Source organism: Mixophyes fleayi, chromosome 5 (genome assembly GCF_038048845.1).
Source record: "Mixophyes fleayi isolate aMixFle1 chromosome 5, aMixFle1.hap1, whole genome shotgun sequence".
NCBI classification, from domain to species: Eukaryota; Metazoa; Chordata; class Amphibia; order Anura; family Limnodynastidae; genus Mixophyes; species Mixophyes fleayi.
Window position 1 is genome coordinate 136,292,701 of NC_134406.1, and position 25,660 is coordinate 136,318,360.

The window sequence follows — 25,660 nt, forward strand, 5'->3', positions numbered from 1 at the left end:
GGTATAAATAAATACTTGATTTTACTGTAAGACGTTGAAAAGAACTGATCATATATTTCTGGCAGCACAGCAGAATGACAGTTATGCTTTAAAAAGTTAAATGAGTATTTATATGATAAAAAGGATTACTTACCCTAAATGAAAATTCAAGATTTTCTCCACCCCACACTTCCATTCCTGTATCATAAGATCCTAAGTATTCAAAATACTTTTTACTCACAGAGAATAACCCACCAGCCATTGTTGGAGAACTGAAAATAAGGAAATGTTATTTGTATATTAATGTATCAATTTACCAAGAAGGTCACTATGCAATTCCCAATTACAATTGCGGCTATTTATGAAGCCCTAAATCATTACTTTTTCGACATGGTTTAGATATTTTTCAGCAAAATGTTAATTTATCGCACGAGATATGGGAAATGCATGAAACTGCAGTCCCTATAATACTCAATGGGGACTGTGGTCTGGACAATTTTTATCAAACTCTGAAAGCTTTTTGGAACTTCACCATGACGGCCATCACCATCTGAAAATGGTGATAGCCATTAAATCCTATGGGGAAAGCATTGCAGGAGAGAAATCTTCGAATTGCTCCCCAGCTGCGCTGCTACTCTCCCTTACGTTGTTTGACGCATATGGCAGCAGTGCATACGTAATTAGAAGAGCGTCATTGCCGGGACAGGCCTCTATCAGATGCGTTTTCCTGACATGACTTTTATAGTATACTTCCCCAAATTGTCATCTGTCATCACTGCAATGACAAATGATACTAAACGGCAAAAATCTGATAATTCTTTAATAGGCCCTATAGTGAAAGAAACCTATAGGTGAACTATCAACCAGTGTTTTTAAATGTCCCTGCCGCACCATCCACATGGAGCACTGACAACTGACATGAAGGAGAAGCTGTCAGTCTTACCTGTAAAGACGTTGGCCGCTGCTCCTCAATGTCAGTGTACGCTGGGAATGTAGGGATTGACTAGGATGTCACATTCCCATTCTGAGGAGCCCTCTGCTGCCCCACCCACCTCTTGCTAAACAAGACACTGTGTGGCATGGTATGCAATGCTCAAGTGGGGTTTAAGGGTTAGGGTGTCCCCAGGGCTTTGCCAGTCATGAGTGACTGACCCACTCTCAAAATGAAGGATAAAATGTGTGGCATATGAGGGTTGTTATGCGATTGCAAATGGCCTCCTCCAAGGTCAAGAGGTAAAATAGCTTCCATATATGCCTCTAATGCCAACTAAGCACTATTCTTCTATATTATATAAATGTTCAGAAAAATAAATATTTATCAGATGAATATAATTAAACATTAACAAAAAAGGTTTAAAAAATATCTATTTACAAAGTCATCAGGGAGAGCGCAATTTTTTTTAATGAAGATGGTACATTGTCCCTGCTAAAATACTTAAAATATTCTCTCTGTTAGAGAAATTGTGGGGTAATAAGTGCAATGTTGCATAATTGGTGGTAGAGATCAGAATACAAAGAATGAAAGAAAATATACCCCCAGCTAGGACTGCATTAGTAAACTAAACCCAGGGCCGGACTGACCATCTGGCACTTCTGGCAAATGCCAGAAGGGCCGATGGCTAAATGGGCTGGGGCAAGCAGTGTTTTTTTTTTTTGTTTTTTTTTTCCCAAGTACTTTTTTTTTTCTCCAGCTGGTGACGCACGCACCCACCTGCGAGTGGGGGGAGGTTACAGGGGGCACGGTCCAGGAACTGGGCACCCATTTTAAAAAGTGAAGGAGCCGGCGTTCCAGTGCCAAGTACATGGCAGGGTGGAGCTATATGCTGCTGAGGACCGCCTGCAGTGTCTGAAGGAGGAAGCCTGCAGCATACAACAGGTAAGGTAACTTAAAAAAGAGAGGACTGTAATATAATGCACACAAACCATCTGGAAATGGCATTCTTTTTTATATATGAGCAAACACTAAGGAATAGAATTAACTGATTAGCTCATTTTTATGATGGTTATTTAGCACTGAGCTTAACTGATATATTGAGATATTGAAATATACAGTTATATCTATTTTGCTTTACTTTATAAGTCAGAATAAACGTGTTATTGATATTGATTATTATGAAGTTATTGGTCTCCAGTACTTAAAGCTGTTTATGAGCTGTATAATCCGTCAGGGTTGTTTGTAAGCTAGGGTTAGTGATATTCTTAAAATGTTGGTTTTAGAGCTGCACTACCTCCCAGGGTTGCTATATGTATATTTTTGTTTCTGTGGCTCTGCCAGTTCTGTAAAACACACTATATGCTGAAGGCACAGTCAGTCAGGGTGACCGCATAGGTGGCACCAGCAGGACCACCTCCATTCCTCTGCCCAAAGGATTGCACAATGCCATATATAGACAGTGCACGGCCTTATTGTATACATACGATGTGCACCCTCTAACCTCACCTCTATACCCTTTGTGTTTCTTTGTCTTCACATTGTGGGTGTCTGTCCTTTCCTTCTCCCCCTTTGTTTGTGTCTCTCTTTGCCCCTATTTTCACATGTATCTCACCTTTTTCTACCATTTCCCAGCATCTACTTTTCCCCTGTGCAACCATGTCCAATGCCACCTCTCACTCCCGCCTACTTCTCTTGTGCTGCTCCCCTCTTATGGAATTCCTTACTACGCTCAATCCAGCTTTCCCACAGTCTTCAAATCTTTAGACACTATCTGAAAACCTTTTTTTTTTTTTTTTAGAGATGACCTTATCCTCGAAAACACTATTCACACTAATGCACCCTCACAACTGTCATAATCTCCAATCTGAACAACACTCGCTCCTCTTGTTCCTCTCTAATGAGCAGGGTCCTCCATACCCTTTGTTTTCAAGTCTTCATTTATTTAGTCTACCTAGAATGTCCCTGTTTTATGAATGTACTATTTTCCCTACTCTATGGCTCTGTGGAGCCTTAGAAATCTACGATAATAATAATATTGATGCCACCTATCTGAACCTGAACCTCAAAATTCTGATTTTAATAATTTTTGAGCGACTGAATGGTAAATGTTTTCTACATTGTGCATTAGTAAGTAACTCTCTCTTTTGAGAATTATGATACTATGCTCTTAATTTTAAACCATAGTGCCCTCCTGTCTTAAGTGCCCCAGGCCCCACAAAGTCTTAATCCAACTCTGGGGGGAGCTGTCCACGGACAGTGTGTGGTGACAGCATGTGTCATCATATACTGTCCAGCAGCCTGCAGAGCAGGCCTGGAGCTCCAAATCTCACAAGACAAGAGTTACCTGCTCACTCTGCAAGGCGTTCTTTTTTACTCTGATGTCAGCTGCATAGGTAAGTACAGCAGGCTGGGGGGTGTCATAATGTGCCTCGGGGGGTTATAATATGTCTTGTGTGGCATGATAATGTGCCTTGGGGGTGGCATGATAATGTGATTGGGTGGTAGCCTGATTTGTCTGCGGGGTGGCGTGGTGTGATTTGTCTGGGGGGGTATTGTGGTGTGATGGGTGATGTAGCAGGGGGTAGCGTAATGCAGGATGTGGCGTGATGTGTCTGAGGGGTGGCGTTATGTAGCTGGTGATAAATGTAATATTTTATTATAATGTATGTATTTTATACTGTGTGATTTGTGTCATGTACGATGTTCACTTATTGCTCGCTTTTCCATATATACATTTTCCAACAGGTCCCAACATTCCAGGATCTATGCAAGAATCCAGTACCAGGTTGTGAAAGCTGCAATAACCGGTAGGTGAAAGTAACACCATTTTAATACATAATGGGGGAATCCAATTAGCTGCAAAGTGAACATCCGCAAGACACTTTGCGGCTGAAATTTGATAGAAATCACCGTTTATTTCTCCTCTCAAGGAAAAATAAGCAGAGGTTTCTACCGTAATTGCCAGCAATGTGCGCTGCGCGATACCCATGTATCACATCACCAGCAATTGAGTCTCCTCCAATTTGTGATGCCACGCCACAATATGACCACGCCCCCAACATTATGCGGCCACACCCCTTCATTGACGCCGCGTCAGTATACATCTCTCTTCCTGTGCACCTGTGGGGGTGGGGGAGGGCAAAATTTCACTGTACCCCAGCCCCAAATTTCTCTTGCCAGTCCTGTGCATACCATTATCTGATACTGGTGCACCCTATGCTACAAATAGAGAGTCAAGCTGCACGTAATACATTCATATCTCACGGGATACCATATAACAATGAGCTTTGCAAAATGTACTGTACCGTATTTCCCCATGCATAAGGCGCTCCCATGTATAAGACGCACCTTACTTTTGGCCCCAAAATTTGGAAAAAAAATATTACGGTAGCTGTCAAAAAAGGCAGGGAGAGTGTAATGGCCGGCTGCTCTGATAGTGATCAGAGCAGCCGGGCAGCGCACTCTCCCTGCAATCGCTGCCACTGTGCCTCTGTCCCCCTCCTCCTGGATCCCCGCTGACAATCTCTGCCTGTCCTCGCCTGCTGGATCCCCGCTGACACTCTGCCTGCTGGCTACTGCATCCCCGCTGACACGCTGCCTGTCTCCGCCTGCTGGATCCCCGCTGACACTCTGCCTGCTGGCTACTGCATCCCCGCTGACACGCTGCCTGTCCCCGCCTGCTGGATCCCCGCTGTCACTCTGCCTGCTGCATCCCCGCTGACACGCTGCCTGTCCCCCTCCTCCTGGATCACCCCCCGCTGCCCCTGTAACGCTACCCCTGTATAACACGCACCCAGGTTTTGGACCAAAAATTTTTGGGAAAAAGGTGCGTCTTATACATGGGGAAATACGGTAATTATTATTAATCTGGAACAGAGGTGGGCCTATGTGCTTTAAATGCCAGGGCTGATTTTTAGTCCCAGTCCGGCCCTGATTGAACCTGATATATATCATTGTTATATATTCAGTCTGTTGAATAATATATCCCTAGATACATCACAAGATATGGGAACCCTGGTTTCGCTACAACAATCCCTCCAGGGGTGATCTAAATGTCTTAAGCGTAATAGTATAATAATTACCCCTCCATACATCTTTATATATGAGGTGACCTCTTTAACCTCCACCCCTTTTTCTGTATTTCCCTTCCCTTCTCCCTCTTCTTTATTAACCCTCTTTCCCTATAATATATAAAAATAATAATAACAAACCAGCTATTTTTATGAAAACAGGGTAATGTTCAGGTACTCATTGGTTGATGTTTAATAATTTTTTGGTACAACTAAACATTTGTTACTTATTTATTTCACAATGCTGTTGTTGCAATATCAATTAAATTTATGGTGGTTTGCTTGCAACCCACATAGCTATAATAAATACAGAGAAAAACTAAAAAGATGTGAATCTTATAGTATAAATTTTGTTTTCCACATTGGCACCATGCCCCCGATTCTTATGAATGCAATGTGTGTATTTTTGTTTACAGGTATTTATGGACTTTTTGTTCAACATTTTGAAGACAAGAAATCCCATATTAATTAAGCAGCTGTAGAGGCCAGTGTTACCTTTGTCAGCAGTAGGATATAGGCTGGGTACACACTTCAGTGTTTTCAGCCAAGTATCGGGCTAATCACCCGATAAACGACTGTTCGGCCCGATATGGCATTAGTGTGTACACTTGAACGATGAACGACAGTTGTTCCAAAGTACCGATCACTGTTTGATTTGATTGTTCAGCAGAATCTTGTTCAGCTATGGAACAACGTCCTTCCAATCCTGCAGTGTGTATGCACGCCTGATCAGGATCTCCATAGAGTTTACAGAGTCATGATCTTTTCAGCCGACGGTTATGATAACTGAAGAGCATAGGTGTGAGGGTAAATAATTTAAAACATGTATAGTGTGTACGCATGATCGGGAATCTTTTTTTAACCATTGGTTTGAAAATTCTGTAGTGTGTACGTGGCCATACTGAGTGTTCTATGTTGCTGCGTAATTAGAGAAATAGGGAATCTATTTCCTTAATGAAACAGCAGGAAATTTGTCAATTTACAGACTGCTATGAAATTGTTTGTTTTTATTGATTTTTAAGTATAATAAACAAGAATAATATAGGAGGGACACAGAAAGAGAGTAGGGGCGGGGGTCATAAATAAACAAATATATATTTTAGCCACAATTAGCAAATATTTGTGTTAACCCAGAGGGAAAAAAGTGAACTTTTCTCCATAATAAGGTTATTTTCGGACAATGCCACCGTACATTAGACGAAGTGCCATCATGGCCACAACACCAGCAATGAGAAATATTTGGGGGAAAAGCGTCTTTCTGGATGCGAAGTACCAGAGGTAGAACATTTTGTGGGCATTCTCATTAATTTATACTGCTTTAAATTCTGAAATCTCAAGGTCACTCTGTTTTGTGACGTAAAAGTAAAAGTGCCGGCATGCAGTATGTTCACAATTTCTAGCAGTCTGGATTGGAGTGATGTCGGAAATGTCTTCTGTATGTTTTAATTCCAGCAGTAGTGAGGCCTAACTCGCGTCGAAAAGCCGCGGACTCGATTTTAGGACCCCGTGGCACCATCTTGTTGCGGGAGCGATTCCTCCCACAGGACCCCAGAACTGGTTTGCTGGGTCCGGCTCCCCGCCATTTAGCCTCTCTCCCCCTGGACGCACACATCCAACCTGGGAGCTGCTTCTGAACTGCTGGCACTGAATTGGCCTGCTTCTACCTTCTAGCAAGTGGCGAGTCACTGTTCCCTTCTCCTGCCTGGATCACCCACAGAAAAGCACACTTTTACAGTGTGCAAAAAAAAAACACACTCACCAGCTTAGACTCCCTTCATAGATGTGAAAATCTCCTCTTCTGTAAATATATATGTGACCCCACTTTTTTTTTTTTAGGCTGGCTGCCCCACAAATCTGTAGGACCCTCTGCTGGGAATAGGAGTTCGGAGGAACATAAATCTTCATCGTTATTAACCCACTTGGGTCAACCAGATCTATACAATTAAATTGCTTGTTCCTATCTGCACTTCACAACACCAGTGCTGCCACCGAGTGGCTAATACCAGACAATGTGTTCTATAACTTCCTAAGAAATAATACCTATATATCTATAACTCTCTTCAGTGCTTACACAATACCAGAGAAACAAAAGCACCAACCTACAGTTCACCCCCCCACTTGGTAGCATCTGCCCTAATCATAGTTCAACTTATCAACATATATTGTCTGCTACCAACTTTGGGTGGCAACTCCATCTACTAAGAGGGGCCCTGGCCGACAAATTCCTTACAATGTGGGGGTTCCCATGTTTCCCTTCAATTTTTCCGCCCAACGAACTGCGGGTGCCTAGATGCTAATCATGCCTCTCTACCACCCTTGGTCCTGAACCATTTATAGCGAAGCAACCAAACCTCCTCCCCCACTACTTCCTCAACTGGTTTCCTCCCCATTCTACCACGATGCCCAGAGGGGGAAAGAAACCTCCAGGAGGAGATCTCCTTCCTTATCTTTCCAAACAGAAAACTCCGGCCAGATCCAGTGATCATTCTGACTCTGATCCTGAAAATGAGGATTGTTCTCCTCTGACTCGCCGAGACTTCCTATCTCTCCTCAAAGAACGGAAGGAGGTCAAAGCATCGGTCCAAGCCCTCCACTCACTCAAAGCAGACATTGCTGATGTAGGCGATAGAACCGATCATCTGGAACACAGAGTGGAAGAAGTGGTAACTTAACAATCATACGGAACGGATCTTGACCAAATTCGTCAAGACATTACCCAGCTGCAAGAAGGACAAGAAGACCAAGACAATCAAGCACGACGCAACAATTTGAGAACCCGCGGGATACCGGAACAGATTGAACCAGCTCACTTGGCCCTCTACCTCAAGAAACTCTTCTCTCAGCTCTCCCCTTCTACTCCTGAAGAACACCTTCTCCTGGACAGAGCCCATCGGGCGCTGAGACCCCATTCCCAGGACCCGTCTCAACCCAGGGACGTCATTCTTAGAATGCACTACTTCATGACGAAAGAAGACATCATGAGGGAAGTCCGTCGCCTTCAATCTATCACCTTTGGCAATGTTACCCTTCAAATCTTTCAGTATCTTGCCCCACTCACCCTAGCCAAAAGGAGAAACTTTAAGCATATCACCACACTTCTTCGCCAGCGGCAAATTAAATATTGTTGGGGATTCCCCTTTCACATCCTGATTTGGCATCAGGGCTCAATGCTTATGGCCAGAACTCTCTCTGAAGCCCACTCCCTACTTCCGAAACTTGGAATCACTACTGGTCTTTCAGCCCCTTCTGAGTCATCCACCCTTCCTCAGAGAACAGCAAGACCTTAGTCACGTCAAGCTTCCAGTACTGAATGGTCCACCGTACCGACATCATCACCACCACCTGATGAAGCTTCCAGGACTTGATTACTATTATAAGGTCTTGTTTTTCTGTAATCTGTGTTCTTATTTTCTCTCTCCGCCTTGCTATTCTTTTCTTTGTCTGAGGTCCAACTCAGGTGCTGCACTATGTAGATAGCTTATGTATATCTCTGGGTCCTCACCTCCAGTGAGGTGTCCCCTCATTTTGAGGGGTCCACATAGGAACACTACTTTATTCCGTGATGTTTACCCCTTTATGTTTTACATGTTACTTCCTATATTATCATATGGTTATGTTAGTCTTATCTATTGTTGTCTGGGGGGCCCTGGCTCCTGTCGAACCTTTTCCCCTGTGGGGGACGGGGCGGCTGGACCTGGGGTCCCTCAGACTATACTGCATTGTGTTTTTTGGTGTTGATGTTTTGTGGCATCTTTGCTGGGTGCCCTTGTGTCGCGGCCCCTCACCACATGTGCCTCCTGACTGCCCATGTTGTTATTTGTCCAATCAACCCAATCCAATCTTCCTGCACTATTCACCCACCTGACCTGTTTTGAGTGGGGGCTGTTGCACGTGACCGCCCAATTACTTATTAATCTTTGTTTTACTGCATTATCAACTGATCTTACTTTACTATGAACAATTGTAAAATGTATGGGTATATGGTTCCAGTATTGTTTACCGTTCTAGAGTGCTCCGCACAGGAACACCACTTTATTCCACCATATTTACCCCCTTTTTACTGTTTTACATGTTACCCTTATATCATTATATGGTTACGTTAATCCTATCTAATGCTATTTGGTTGCCTTTGGCTCCTGTCGACTTTTTTCCTCCTGTGGGGGGCGGAGTTGCTGGACTCTGGGTCCCTTAAACCACATTGCATTATGTTCATCGGTAGTACTGTTACTTAGCATCTCTGCTGGGTGCTCGTGTCGCAGATCCTCGCCACATATGCCACCTTATTGCCTATGTCGCCAATATCCTCTAAGTCGCTCCTCAGTCTCATGAAATCCCAGCTTCTCTACGACTCCTGGAGAGTGAAGGAACCGACCACACGCGACTATACATACTACTCTCCATCCCATCATTCTTATTCACGCATAGACATTATCCTGTCCACCCATGATTTGGCACTGAACCTCCAGGCGGCTCAAATTCACCCGATAATTTGGTCTGATCATACTCCCATTTCTATAGACCTCTACGGCTTTTCAAACCGACCCCGCCCCATGACGTAGCGCCTCAATGACTCTCTACTTCACAAAGCAGATATACTCTCCCAACTCGGGGCTCGCCTCAAAGAATTCTTCGAACTCAACGACATCCCAGAAATCTCTAGAACTACTCTTTGGACGGCACATAAGGCAGTCCTGAAGGGACACATACTCAGCATCGCCTCTAAGAAGAAAAAAGAAACTCACCTCGACTAACGATCTATCCCTTAAACTACAATCCTTGGAAGCCCAACACAAGGCTACTCCAGACCCTGCCACTTTGCTAGCCCTCCGCAAGACCAAAGCCCAACTTGATCTCCTTGTTTCCAAACAGGTAGCCAAGTGCCTTAAATGGCTCCGAAAATCCTTTTATGAAAAGGGAGACAAGGTGGACAAAATCCTAGCGGCACGGCTTCGAACAGCCAGGACCCACAAAAATATTATATCAATCCGGAATTCCAACAACCAACTTCTCCACCACCCCGCTGCTATTAGAGAAGCTTTCCAACAATACTATTCCGCCCTTTACACCCTCCCAGCTCCCGGTGTCCCCCCTCACAGCAATCCAACGCCACGTTGATCTCAGATTTCCTTGCTACATCTAAACTCCCTAAGCTATCCCCTCAAGCCCTCCAACATCTATAGATGAAATCCAACTCGCTATTAAATCACAAAAAAGTGGCAAATCCCCAGGCCTCGATGGCTTTACGGCAGCCTATTATAAAAACGTTTTGAGCTTGCTTGCTCCCCACCTGCACTCTCTGTACAACGGCGCCCTTCGGGGGATCCCCTTTCCACCTGAAATGCTCAAAGCCAGAATTGTAGTGATTCCAAAAGATGAAAAGGACCCACTTCATTGCGCCAGCTACAGACCCATCTCCCTCCTTAACCTTGGACCTAAAGATATACTCTAAAATCCTGGCAAATCGCCTGAATGAATTCCTCCTATCATTGATCCATTATGACCAGGTGGGATTCATTCCGGGACGCCAGGCAAGGGATAACACCAGGAGAGCCATTGATGTCATCCATATTGCAAACACCAGGAGATCCCCTACTATACTCCTCTCTCTGGATGCTGAAAAAGCATTTGATAGGATCACCTGGGGTTTTATGAGAGCAGCTCTTGAGGCCTTTGGCCTCACTGGTGATTTTCTCACTGGCGTCCTAGCACTGTACTCCTCGCCCTCGGCTAAAGTCCTGATCAACGGCACACCTTCAAATTCGATATCCATCCAAAATCGTACAAGACAAGGTTGCCCTCTCTCTCCCCTCATTTTCGCTCTAGTTTAGTTATAAAATAAATTACACAAAATCAGAGGCCATTTTGATTCATGTCCCCCCTCGGGAGGCCGAGGTGTTACGGTCCTCTTTCAAATTCAAATGGCAGACCAAGAAAATAAAATATTTGGGAGTCTATCTTAGATCTTGTTAAGACCTCCTTTATCAGGAAAACTTCCTACCTCTATTTACCAAAACACAATCTGATTTGGCTTCCTGGAACTGTCTTATCATCTCATGGCTGGGCAGGATCATAGCAGTTAAAATGAATATCATACCCAAATGGGTACATCTCTTCCAAACCCTACCAGTTGCTGTCCCCGCTACCTTTCTATCTAATATCCAGAAAGCTTTGACTCGTTTCATCTGAAATCACCAGACCTCCAAGGGTCTCGCTTAATCTTTTGAAAAAGCCCATCTCTGGTGGCGGCACGGGACTACCCGATATCAAGCTTTTTTATCTGGCTTCCCATTTCTCCCAAATTGTTGCATCATATGCCCCCATGAGTTCAACCTCGTGGCTTGACCTAGAGGCGGCATATAAAGCCCTCCCTGATTCCACCTCGCTATGGGGTCTACCCCCTATACACCGTCCCCCCCATCCAAATTACTTCCTACCACTAAATTTGACACCAAGATTTGGGATTCTTACTCCTTTAAATTAAATCTCACATCTGCCCTTTCCCCCCTGACTCCCATTTGGTTTAATCCTATATTTCCTTCTGGCCTTTCCAAGATGAGACACCACCATTGGACTCAAGCTGGCCTCAAATTCCCATCAGATTTCTCAAAACAAGGCCAATGGCTCCGACTAGCAGAACTCCAGCCTCCCCCCCAGCTCGAAAGCTTAACCCTTTTGAGTTCTTTCAAATCACCCACTTTTTACGATCCCTACCACCCAAATATTTACTATGTCCCCTCACCCCGTTCGAAAACCTTTGCAAACTCCACCCCATGGATAAGGGAATGATATCGCAACTTTGTAATATCTTTCTTGAATCCACTATCCACCCGCAACTCTCACATGAAGTTGACAGAGAGGGATCTTGCCCCCCCCCCCCCAGTTATTGCTCCTTTCTGGGACGTGATCCATGGCTTTATCAACACTCTATTTGAGGCTCCTGTGGCGAAGGACCCTTGGATTTTTCTCCTTTGTTACCCTCCTCGAGACCTTGATAAATGTTCTAGAAAACTGACTGCACACATCCTTACAGCCGCCAAATCCCTTATAGCCCTTAATTGGAAACGCATCTCTTTTCCATTTCTCTCTGCCCTTAAAAAACAAATTTGGCATGTGGCAGCCATGGAAGAGATTACTTACTACTTACACGATAGAGGTTATACTTTCAACCAAGTGTGGGCTCCTTGGCAAGTTGCAGAATGCTCGTTCCGCTCTGGCCCTTAACGACTTCATCATGACCCATGTGCGGCGAGAAGGACTCTGCTTCTGTTCTGCCATCTTCTTACATTTTTACCTTCTTTCGGATCACACTCCTGCACCAACCTTTGTGGTCTTCCCTTCCCCTCCTAATTCTCCTTCACCCCTCCCCCCCATTCTACTGTTTACATTATTGTCTCTAACACTTACACGAAAGCAAAAAAAATTAAAATATGGTCAATATTTGTTTCAAGTTGTCGAAGGACGCCTTTTCTGGACTCCATTACAATGTTAATGTCCTTCCATGTCTACATTGTAAACTCTTTACTTCGTATTGTATACATCTTTTGTTGACTGACCATTCAAAATAAAGAATTAAAAAAAAAAAAAAAAAAAAAAGTCAGAGAATAGGGAACCAAGGCATCGCTACTAGGCTGAATTAGAGGCACATGGTGAGGTCTTGTGATCCTCATGGAACTCATACCATGGATGCCACTTTATCAATGGAAAAGAAACACATGTGTAATATTTAAGTCCAATGGTTTCCATGACATAGCTATTCTGGATTTTGGCAATAATTTTAGAGAGGGGCGCAGGAGCCGGATTTTTCCGTTGTTGCGCCATAGCAACTCTTGTTGCAATGAGGATATGCCCAGTAACATATCTATGATGGTGTGAGAGCTGTGGTGGGATAGAAATGGAGGAGGGCCAGTGCAGGTTGAGGAGACAAACTCATGGAGGTAACGTTTTAAGTCAAACATTTCCTCCCAAAGAGAGCGAAATTTTGGGCAGGCCCAAAAAATTTGGAGAAGGGATCCAATCTCGCCACAGTCCCTCCAACAATACTTAAGCTCCACAAGATTAGGTATTCAGTCTCCTATCTGGCGTGAAGTACAATCTGTGAATGACCTTTATCAAAATTTCTGAGTGGTTTAATGCATCTAGACATTTTCTAGACATTTTTAAATATTTCATCCCAATCCCGTTCTAGAGAGTAAGTTGGAGATCTGACTCCCATGGAGACTGGATTCGTAATTTTATGGAGTATATGGCATTTAAGAGAAACCCATACCATGCTTAGATACTACCCATATGGGTAGAGGAAGAAATGAACAACCCCACAGGCGGGGAGGGAGGAGGCTTCAGAGGTGGACAATGAAAACTTTATGATTGGACCCAGTGGCGGATCCGTAGGTACATGATAGCAGGCCTGGAGTTGAGAAAATGGCATCACAATCTTGCCTTTAAAAAAGACCTTTATCTTGGTAACACCCTAAACCAGCCACATATTCGGACACAAATTTGAAATTAATGTTGATACTGCTAAAAGGGAGAGATGGGAAGAAGGGAGAGATAAGTCCTGGATAGATGCCACCATCTTATCCCAAATAGCAAGGGAGTCAGTGATGCTAATCATGGAGAAACCCGACACTGGCCTGCTACATTTATCAAGCCAGAGCAGGCCTTCTATCGGAAACGGGGAAGCATTATGAGCTTTAATAGCAATAGCAACCCAGGGTTTGCAAAAGTGAGGGGCTGCCCAATCTCTATGTTGGTCTAGCAGGGCAACTTGTTGATAGGTTTCCAATTTAGGGGGAGCCAATCCATCCTTCAATTTGGATCTATATAACCGGTCCTGGGCAAGCCTGGGGCGCTTGTCTCTCCATACAAATTTAAGGGCTATTGAGTAAAATTTGTTAATAAACTTTTGCGGGATTACACAGGGAACAGATCTAAACAGATACAAAATCTTCAGAAGAAGCATCATCTTCAATGCAGCTATCGTGCTCAGGCACAAGACTGCAAATTCCTCCGAAGATTCGGTCAAAGAATGAAAATGTAGCAGGAGCAGTAAGCAATTACACTCTATAAAACATTCAGAAGGTTTGGGGGAATAAGAATCCCTAAGCATTTTATGGAGGAAGAACACCGCTGGAATTTATATTCAGGGATTTAACTCGTAATAAGAGGCTTCTGAATGGGTTCTTAAAAAGTCAATAACCAAAGACCATCATCTGCAAAGAGACCGACCTTATGTTGCGCAATATCAATATGCATACCCTTGATGGAGTCAGTCATTCTGAATTTTTTTCAGCTAATTGCTCCATCACTAGAGAACAAATGAGTGTGGGAAATTGGACATCCCTGTCTCGTTCTATTTGTAATTTGAAAAGGGGAGAAGAGGATCCCGTTGCTAAGGGCCCGAACCGAAGGACAGCTATATAGTGTCACGACTTGCACTCTGCAGCTGCTGTCTGCAGTGACTTTATTGGATTTGTTATGTATTCTACTTGTAGTACCACTGCCCACCAAAGGGGCCACTGTGCTACTTTGATTATTTTCCTTGATCACTGGGAGTGGTTTCAGCTGCATGAGGCCTATACAAACCTGCCTGTTTCAAACAGTCTGGGCCAGATCATCAGGTCATTCCTGTGAGCATTCCCTGTGCTCAGCTTCTGTCTGCACTATCAAGAGCCCAGCTTCTATCTACTACTGCTGTTTCCTGTGTACTGGACTTCTGCATCTACAACCATTATACCTGGTACTTGTAGTTCCATGCTGTATGCTGAAGTTACCTGTTGTTTCCCATCTGCACACTGAACTGTCTCGTTGTTATGAACTTACCTGATCCCCGTTCCGCTGCGCTGTCAGCGTGGTTCTAGCAGCTGTGTCCGCTCTCTGCAGCGCTTCTCCTAATGGCGTCCCCGCACTTCCGGATTCTTACTGCAGCTAGTCATGTGACTCCTGGGCGGGGAATTCAAATACTATATCTTCTCTGCTCTGACACGCTGCCTGTGTCAGAGCAATGTGTTTCCTGTTCCTGGCTAACAGTTCCTGTGTTCCTGACTCCTGTGAACCTGCTCCCTGTGTATTCCTTTATTCCTCCTACCCCTGTGTACCAACCTGGCTGTGACCTGACTATTCTTTGGCTTATTCCTGGCACCTCGTATTGGACTGTCTTCCCTGTGTACCGACCCGGCTGTGTTATCAACTACTCTCTGGATTTCCCTCTGGCACCGTATACCTGATATCTCCTGTGTACCGACCCGGCTGTGTTATAAACTACTCTCTGGATTCCCCTCTGGCACCGTATACCTGATATCTCCTGTGTACCGAACCGGCTGAGTTCCTGGACTCATCTCCGTGCATCTACCGCTTACTGCTCCAGACCTTCAATCCCTGGAATTCACGGTTAGTGCCTGTACTTACATCACTTGTCATATTGCCTGTCTGACTATCCATCACTTAGAACCTTCTCCCTTACGTCAGTAGGCTAACCTGGGGGCCGCGACCTGCGGTTCTTCGGCAGCAAAGACCACACTACCTTGCGGTGGTTCTTGGTGAAGACCGGAAGGCTGTTAGACTCCGCGCCCTAGGTAAGCCTGTGCAAATACTGACTAAGGCATCAAAATCGTAACAGTTTGCTCTGACCCCGCTATCTAACTGATGGATGCGTCAGGGAATCCCACCGCTAGGGTATTACTGGATCACCTAGCGGCCCAGGTTGAAAACCAGGGGAAGAATCAAGAACAATTATTATAGATTCTGCAGACTCTCTCTAACAGGTTGGATACGATTCAAGCAGCTCAGGTGGCAGCTCCAACTCCTCCGCCTGTTCCGGCTCCACAACCTGCCCCCGCCCAGAGCAGCCCTGCTGTATCTGCTCCAGCACCCTCTCAACCCCGCATACCTAACCCACCTAAGTTCAATGGGGACCCCAAGGAATGCCGAGGGTTCTTGAACCAATGTGCTATTCAATTTGAACTACAGCCCGGGAACTTTCCTACAGAGAAAACTAAAGTTGCTTATATAATCTCCTTATGGTCAAGCGCTTGCCTGGGCTTCTCCCCTTTGGGAACATGATGACCCTAGTCTTCATAATAGTGCCATCTTCTTGGAAACCTTCAGACGCATCTTTGATGAACCTGGACTTGTCTCCAGTGCTGCTTCTGGACTTCTCCGTCTACGTCAAGGTACTCTTACTCTGGGCCAGTACGCTCTCCAATTTCGCACTATGGCGGCTGAGCTATGATGGAACAATGAAGCTTTGGTGGCCACGTTTTGGCAAGGCTTGTCAGATCGTATTAAGGATGAGTTAGCAGCCCGGGAGTTACCCACTACTCTGGACGAATTGATTTCCCTCTGTAACCAGATTGATATCCGGTTCCGAGAACGCACTCAAGAGAGAGAAAGTTCCCGCCGATCTACATTCCGCTTGGCACCCCGATTTCAAAGCCCAATTACTCCTGAGGAAGAGCCTATGCAGTTGGGAAGGGCACGTTTATCCCAGGAGGAAAGAGACCAAGAACCGTTTGTGCCTCTATTGCGGAGAACCCGGTCATGTTTTAAGCCAGTGTGGGAGGCGTCCGTAAAAAGGACCTAACTGACGTTGGAGAGGCTAAGTTAGGTAGGTCTATTCCCTCACCTGTGGATTCTAGTTTTTCTATTCAAGTCCTTCTGCGATATATTGATAAACAACTGTCTTTTCCAGCTCTCATTGACTCTGGAGCAGCGGGGAATTTTCTACGAGCTGACATCGTAGAGAGGTTGTCGTTACCCACGCAACCATTGGATCCACCTGTCGCAATTACAGCTATAGACGGCAGCCGTATTATTGGAGGATCCATTAAGAACAGAACTGTCAACCTTTCTCTACGCATCGGAGCCTTACACACTGAAGAAATCTCCTTTCTAGTCATCCCAAAGGCCATCAACCCTGTGATTCTAGGCCTTCCTTGGCTCAGACTTCACTCTCCCACTCTGGATTGGCAGAAGCCTGAGATTCTTGCATGGGGTCCAGGATGCTATTCCAGATGTCTTCCCAGGATTCATAAACCCGCTATGGCCGGTTCTTCCACATCCTCCGGTATACCTCCTCAATATTCTTCATTTTCTGACGTCTTTTGTGAAAAGGAGGCTTCCAAGTTACCCCCACACAGACCTTGGGATTGCGCCACTGAATTGATGCCGGACAAGATACCACCCAGAGGACGTGTATTTCCTTTATCTTTACCCGAATCTGATGCTATGTCCCTATATATCAAAGAGAATTTGAACAGGGGTTTTATCCGGAATCCCTCATCACCAGCAGGAGCCGGTTTCTTTTTTGTAAAAAAAAAAAAGACGGTGGACTGCGTCCTTGTATAGACTATCGTGGTCTCAACGCCATGACTAAGAAGAACAGGTATCCCTTGCCATTGATCTCTGAACTCTTTGATAGGGTCAAGGGAGCTTCTATATTTTCTAAACTTGACTTGAAAGGGGCTTACAACCTAATCCGTATCAAACAAGGTGATGAATGGAAAACAGCGTTTAATACGCATGATGGGCACTTCGAATACTTAGTCATGCCATTTGGACTTTGCAACGCCCCTGCCGTTTTTCAAAGCTTCATCAATGAAATTTTTCAAGACTTCCTGTATCGATTTGTGGTGATTTATCTGGATGATATCCTGATTTTTTCTCCTGATATGGTTACTCATCGCCATCATGTCTCCTTAGTTCTTCAACGCCTTCGCTCACATCATCTATATTGTAAATTGGACAAATGTGTCTTTGAAAAAACGTGTCTTCCTTTCCTTGGTCATGTGGTTTCTGGCTCCGGATTACAGATGGACCCCGAGAAGTTAAAGGCAATTTCTGATTGGCCCCAACCAGTAGGTCTCAAAGCCGTCCAGCGTTTTGTGGGGTTCTCTAACTACTACCGCCACTTTATCAAGGGGTTTTCTTCCGTGATTGCACCTATCACCTCCTTGACCAAGAAGTCCGCCAACGCTAAAACTTGGCCTCAGGAGGCCGTGGAAGCCTTCAAGTACCTTAAAGAAGCTTTCATCTCGGCTCCCATTCTTCAGCAACCAGATCCTTCCTTCCCTTTTTTCCTTGAGGTGGACGCATCCTCTACTGGAGTGGGAGCTATCTTGTCTCAGAAAAATTCTACTGGAAAATTTTCTCCCTGTGGTTTCTTTTCTCGCAAATTTTCGCCTACCGAAAAAAACTATGGCATTGGAGATAGAGAGCTTCTCGCTATCAAACTGGCCCTGGAAGCTTGGAGACACCATTTGGAAGGAGCCAGGTTTCCTGTTACTATTTTTACAGATCACAAGAACTTACTGTATTTACAAACTGCATCTTGCCTCAATCCTCGTCAGGCCAGATGGTCCCTGTTTTTCTCCCGCTTCGATATGATCATTACCTTCAAACCAGGGTCCAAGAACAAGAAGGCTGACGCGCTCTCTCGTTCCTTTGACTCCATGGATACAGATGAAGAGGGTTCTAGACCCATCCTAGATCCAGAATGTATTTTGGCTACTACTCCCACTCACTTTATTATTCCTCACGGGAAAACTTTGGTTCCTCCACATCTCCAATCAAAACTCCTTAAATGGGCTCATGCCTCCTGTTTTTCTGGTCATGCCGGTATAAAAAAAACCTTGGAATTTATCTCACGTGGTTATTGGTGGCCATCTATCCACTCAGACGTTCGACAGTTTGTGACGGCGTGTTCCACTTGTGCTCAGAACAAAGTCCCTCGTCAAGCTCCATACGGTCTGCTGCAACCTCTACCAATTCCGGATCGACCTTGGAGTCATCTTTCCATGGATTTTATCACTGATTTACCCTCCTCCAGAGGGTTCTCAGTAGTGTGGGTGGTCGCTGATCGACTTTCCCGGGCCGCTCATTTTGTGGCATTAAAAGATCTCCCTTCTGCTCCTGTTCTGGCTCAACTCTTCATTAAAGAGATTTTCCGCCTACATGGCTGTCCAGATGTTATTGTTTCTGATCGGGGAACTCAGTTCGTGGCAAGATTTTAGAGGGCTTTTTCTCGTCTTTGTGGAATCAAGTTAAATTTCTCTTCTGCATATCATCCTCAAAGTAATGGTCTCACTGAAAGGACAAATCAAGAATTGGAGAAATTTCTCAGATGTTTCATTTCAGCTAAACATTATGATTGGGTCGATTTATTACCTTGGGCAGAATTCGCTCACAATAATAATTCACATGATTCTACCTCCACTTCTCCCTTTTTTGCTCTTCAGGGGTTTCATCCTAAAGTTCCACCCTTCAAAGATTTAACCGCTTCTGGAGTTCCTGCTGTTGATTCCCTTCTATCGGACTTCTCGGCTAGGTGGGATCTTATTAAACGCAAATTGCTTCACACCTCTGCCATCAGTAAAAGAGCATTTGACAAAAGAAGAAGACCATCTCCACTACTTACTCCTGGTGACAAAGTATGGTTGTCTACGAAGAATCTTCGCTTGTTGGTCCCCTCTAGGAAATTCGCTCCCCGATTTATTGGTCCTTTCAAGATCATAGAGGTCATTAATCCGGTGGCCTTTAGATTAAAGTTACCTCCTATCTTGAGAATTCCCAATGTGTTCAACATTTCCCTTCTAAAACCACTGGTTATTAACAAATTTTTCTCATCAAAAAAACCTCCTGCTGCTATTTCTGCGCTAGATCAGGAATTTGAGGTGTAGGGGATTCTAGATTCTCGGATTTCCAGAGGTTTCTTGCAGTTCCTGGTTGACTGGAAAGGCTACGGTCCTGAAGAGCGTTCTTGGATTCCTGCACGAGATCTTCATACTCCGAGTTTGTTGAGGAAATTCCATACCAAGTTCCCTCCAAAAGCCTTATAGGTTGTCCGGAGGCCACCCCTGAAGGGGGTGTACTGTTATGAACTTATCTGATCCCCGTTCCGCTGCGCTGTCAGCGTGGTTCTAGCAGCTGTGTCCGCTCTGTGCAGCGCTTCTCCTGATGGCGTCCCCGCACTTCCGGGTTCTTCCTGCAGCTAGTCATGTGACTCCTGGGCGGGGAATTCAAATACTATATCTTCTCTGCTCTGACACGCTGCCTGTGTCAGAGCAATGTGTTTCCTGTTCCTGGCTAACAGTTCCTGTGTTCCTGACTCCTGTGAACCTGCTCCCTGTGTATTCCTTTATTCCTCCTACCCCTGTGTACCAACCTGGCTGTGACCTGACTATTCTTTGGCTTATTCCTGGCACCTCGTATTGGACTGTCTTCCCTGTGTACCGACCCGGCTGTGTTATCAACTACTCTCTGAATTTTCCTCTGGCACCGTATACCTGATATCTCCTGTGTACCGACCCGGCTGTGTTATCAACTACTCTCTGGATTTTCCTCTGGCACCGTATACCTGATATCTCCTGTGTACCGACCCGGCTGTGTTATCAACTACTCTCTGGATTCCCCTCTGGCACCGTATACCTGATATCTCCTGTCTACCGAACCGGCTGAGTTCCTGGACTCATCTCCGTGCATCTACCGCTTACTGCTCCAGACCTTCAATCCCTGGAATTCACAGTTAGTGCCTGTACTTACATCACTTGTCATATTGCCTGTCTGACTATCCATCACTTAGAACCTTCTCCCTTACGTCAGTAGGCTAACCTGGGGGCCGCGACCTGCGGTTCTTCGGCAGCAAAGACCACACTACCTTGCGGTGGTTCTTGGTGAAGACCAGAAGGCCGTTAGACTCCGTCCCCTAGGTAAGCCTGTGCAAATACTGACTAAGGCATCAAAATCGTAACACTCGTGAGTTGTCTACTTCATCTGTGTTCATATTGATTGGCTCAAGTACCTCTCTGCTCTGCTGTCTGTATTCTATACTGAACTGCAATCAAGTTACCTTGTCATCTGTGTTTCTTAATAAAGTCATTATAACCACTTACCCCCTCTCCGTGGTCATACCTGGGAAATCCTGACATATAGTCCAGAAGTCCACAAAACCGAAACCTGGAAAGGACGGCAGACAAGTAATTCCAATGTATCCTGTCAAATGCCTTTTCGGCATCTAGCGAGAACAGCAAAAATGCCTGCGCTTGGGCATCGTGAGTTTCTATTATATTGAGAACCCGCCTGGTGTTGTCAGGTGCTTTTTTGCACACAATAAACCTCACCTGGTCCATATTGATCAGTTGTGGCAAGATGGGGTTCAATCTGGAAGCTATAAGTTCAGCGAGTATTTTCAAATCAGAATTTAAAAGTGCGATAGGGCAATAATTGTTACAGTGTGTTCGTTCCTTACCAGGTTTGGGTATAGTGATAATGCAGGTTTCAAGCTTCTCCTTAGGGAAGAATGAATCGCTGGTAGCGTTATTAAAGAGTTCCCATGAGGACTGTTCAGCCTGGAAGGCCATCCAGGCCCAGAGCTTTACCTCGTTCCAAGGATTTGATAGCACCCTTAACATTGTCATCTGTCCAGGCTGAACATAACTCCGTGGCTGCAGCAGGAGAACAGAGAAATGTAATTTAAGTTCTTGCAAAGGCCTACTAGGGCTGCTTCAATAGTGAGGTTTGAGGGATTAAGTTTATGTTGAGCTTCCAAAGATGAGATCTGAGTCTCATGACACCTGCACCTCAGTTTGCGTTCACCTAAATTCTAGCTGCTGCCTGAATGACTGCCCATCGCATTACAGCCTTTAGTGCTCACAATTGAGTGTATACAGAGTTCTCTCCGGGGGAGTTAGTATGTAAATAAGTATCTAGTGATTCATGCATAACTTGCAAACTGTCACAGGCTTGGCATGATTGATGGCTACTTGCTGGTATTGACACAGTTAAATTTGTAGGAGTGGAGTCGAACGCGCCTCTGGTCCTCGCCCGGAACCTCTGCAAGGAGGTATGGGATTTGCTGCAAAAGGTCAATCAATAAGCAGGAGCAGAACCTGAAGTGCTGGAGCATAAGGGAACCTGATACTCTGGCACCCTAGTGGTGCAAGAGCCTCCAATTTATAGAAAGAGTGAGGTCCTGATTGGCCAGTGTGAAATTCGGCGTTCAACACATCACTGACTGCCGCTGATGCAGCCAGATAGTGTCCTGTAGCATCCTGGAAGCGCCTGCAGGGAGCCCACCAGGAATAAAAAGAGAAATCGTCCTGTTCCTAGGCAACAGGATGCAGCCAAGCAGAGAGGGCGGGTGACCGTCCCTAGCACACAGTGAAAGTACAGGGACGGCTCCTGACACAAACCAACGTTATATAATAAAACAATCTGCCAGTCTCCAGGGTTGAAGAGGAAGGTCCCTAGCAACAGGTTACAAACACCAGAACAGGGGTGCATGGTTGGACCATGTTATAGGCAATATAATAACATTAGTGCAAAGAACAATTCAGGATAAGGAGTTTTGTACATGGGAAAAGAATGTTGTGTAGTTATGTTCCCCAGGATGCTTTGCTCTCCACACATCATATCATTTAAATGGGCAGGTAGTTTTAAATCAGGATAGCAACTCTGTTACGCTTAAAGGGCCCACATGCCATATGACAAGTAGGGTGTGTATGATTATGAAACCGAGGAGGGGAATGTAAAGAGAAATTCGCCTCCTGGACAGCGACTATATTCACATTATGAGCTGCAAAGTATTTGAGGGCAAGCCTACATTTATTGGGGGAATTAACCCCTTTGCATTTATAGACATAAAACGAACCATGGTGATGGATTAGGAGTATGTGTAGCAAGCCCTTCCCAGAATTGGTCAGATGGAGAGACAGTTTGCAAGGTAACCTACAGGGGGAAAAGGGAAAGGGAGGAAGTGAAGCATCAGAACAGGGAAAATACTAGTAGGGGGGTAAACAAAAATAGTTTCCATCAGGAAATTAGAACTTTTGCCACGGAAGGAAACAAAAAAATTGTCATAAAGATGGAATATGTGTGGGTGTAGGCATGGGCCTGGACAACCTGACCATAAAAGACAAAATAAGAAAATAAATAAAAAAAGAAAAATCGAAGACAGGTTACAAATATGTGGAAATTTGAAAAAAGCATATGCTAAACTGACTTCCATTAAGTACCATATACATAACCGTATCCCATAACTAAATGAACAGATATACAATACTGTGCAAAAGTTTAGGCAGGTGTGGAAACAATGCTGCAAAGTAAGAATGCTTTCAAAAATAAAAAAGTGTTAATAGTTTATTTTTTTATCAATTAACAATATGTAAATGAAGTAAATGAACAGAAGAGAAATCTAAATCAAATCAATATTTGGTGTGTTGCACTTTACGACATCAGTAACATTGTAAACCGTAGAATTAGGAGGCCACAGGGACAGCCCTATAGATGATGTCAACACAATCAAACAGTATAAATGCAAAATAGGAACCGTTATATGTTAATATTCCAGACCTGTACAGAGAGGAGATCCGCCGTGCTCCTGAACAGTTTGGCCAAGCTTAGGTATAGATGCAGTCAATATGCAGAGATACCCGCCACAGGGCCAGACGATCTACTTTGATATTACAATCTTTCTAGACCGACAGACCTTTCTCCGGGGAATTAATTGCTATGTAAATTTACACTCCTGTGGATGATGAGTTTAGTCGTGAATCCCCATCATTATCATATTTGAGGGATGTCAATAAGGATTGTATAGATTGTAGAGTAACCGGACCGTCAATTGCAAGCGGCTGGGGTTCACCTGAAGCCTATCAAAGGCCTGTTGAAACCTGATATGCAACAGCTGGGGAGTTTGCCGCACAGGAATAGATGATGTGTTAGCATGGGCCATGCTGGAGGCCGAGGAGGAAGAGCCAGCACCAGAGAAACACATTCTTTTGGGCGAGATATAGAGGCTGCTATCATATAGGTAATTGCTTAAATGAAATAAATATAATTGGGTAGGTAGTGGTAGAAAGTTGAGACTGTTTGAAATAAGATAGTATAATTATATATATATATATATATATATATATATATATATATATTACACATATTCATATATATACACATATATACACACACACACACACACACACACACATATACATATGTGTGTGTATATACACATGGGGCAGCACAGAGGCCTAGTGGTTAGCACTTCTGCCTCACAGCGCTGGGGTCATGAGTTCAATTCCCAACCATGGCTTTATCTGTGAGGAGTTTGTATGTTCTCCCTGTGTTTGCGTGGGTTTCCTCCGGGTGCTCCGGTTTCCTCCCACACTCCAAAAACATACTGGTAGGTTAATTGGCTGCTATCAAAATTGACCCTAGTCTCTCCCTCTCTGTCTGTCTGTGTCTGTGTGCCACAACAGACAGACCCTACCATTGTCTGCCAGAACATACATACTGCATCAATTGCTGCCAGAACATACATACTTTATCCCATCACTTGCAGCCAGAACATGCATACTGCACCCACCACTGTCTGCCAGAACATACATATGCACCAATTCCTGCCAGAACATATATGTGCACCAATGCCTCCCAGAACATACATACTTCATCCCATCACTGCCTGCCTGCACATATATACATGTGTGACATGTGACAAAAGCTGGTGCGCAGGGAGTGACATTTGAAAAATTTGTTGGTGCAAAGGGGATGACAAGTGAAAATAGAGCGGGTGAGAAAAGGGTGTCAAGTGAGAGACACTGGTACACAGGAGGTAACATGAGATAAAAGCTGGTGCAATCGGCGGTGACGTGTGCATGTGGTTACAAAGCTGGTGGGCAGTTGGGGATATGTGAAAAAAAGACATACACTGGAAATGGAGGGTACTAGGTTTAGAGGAAATCTGAGGAAAAATTACTTTCTCAAAACAGTAGGGGACAAGTGGGATAGACATTTAACAGAGGTGGTAGAGGCTAATATAGTAGAGCAATGTAAATACTATTGTTTATTAGGGATTAAGAAGAAGAAGAACCACTTGGCCCATCTAGTTTCCACTATTTTTAACTGCTGTAAATTCTAAGTTCATAAATTTGTTATCAATATTTTCACTTTACAAAAAGCCATGAAATTCCATAGACAAAAAACCTTACGGTTTATCATGTCCAATTAAGGTTCATAAAACACAATCTACAATGTAAGAAAACGATTGAAACTCCAACTCAAACTGCAAAAAGCAATGAAATTATGACGATTAAGGCAGAAACCTTAATGGACAAGTTCCTTGCGCAAAACAGACATAGTATGCCATCACATCCTGTGGTTAGCTGCAGATTCAGCACTATCATGGAGTGAAATTGCTGTCACTCACAAAATGGTGCAGCTGCTAAATTCACAGATTTGTGTGTTCACTGGAATACACACATACAGTAGTAGTACATTTTCCTAGATAACCTTTATCGTAGTTTAGGGTCTCTTTCTTAGAAAGGGACAGTAGAATAACTTCACAAAAAACTACAAAATAATATATTTGAAATACATTTAAATGGTAGAGAAGCCTCTGCTTAGTTTGGTTATCAGTGAGCAAAGTTTGCCATTACATTCCCTAACAAGGCCTAAGCTGACTTTTAACAAAAATTCAAGGATACATAAAGCCAACAAGACTTAACTGATAAAATGTTTCCCGGTAAACTGCTCAGTAGTGTAAACTGAACGCACAGAGAGCGCCAGAACAAAGCTGCAAGGGGTATATACATAAAATAAGAATATGTTCCCACACCAAAATAAAAATAAAAACTAGTTTATTTTAATTTAATAATAAAGGATATTGAATGTACGAGGGAGTACCCAAAAG

General features: G+C 44.2%; 1 protein-coding gene across 1 annotated transcript in view; it reads right to left on the reverse strand.

Annotated features, from left to right (window-relative positions):
- The window catches only part of GALNT12 (polypeptide N-acetylgalactosaminyltransferase 12), a 77,477-nt gene that overhangs the window by 19,417 nt on the left and 32,400 nt on the right, over positions 1-25,660 (reverse strand). Inside the window, exon 5 of the mRNA XM_075212835.1 lies at positions 134-251. Within this exon, the coding sequence (XP_075068936.1) occupies positions 134-251 (118 nt within the window). The remainder of the gene's footprint in view (positions 1-133; positions 252-25,660) is intronic.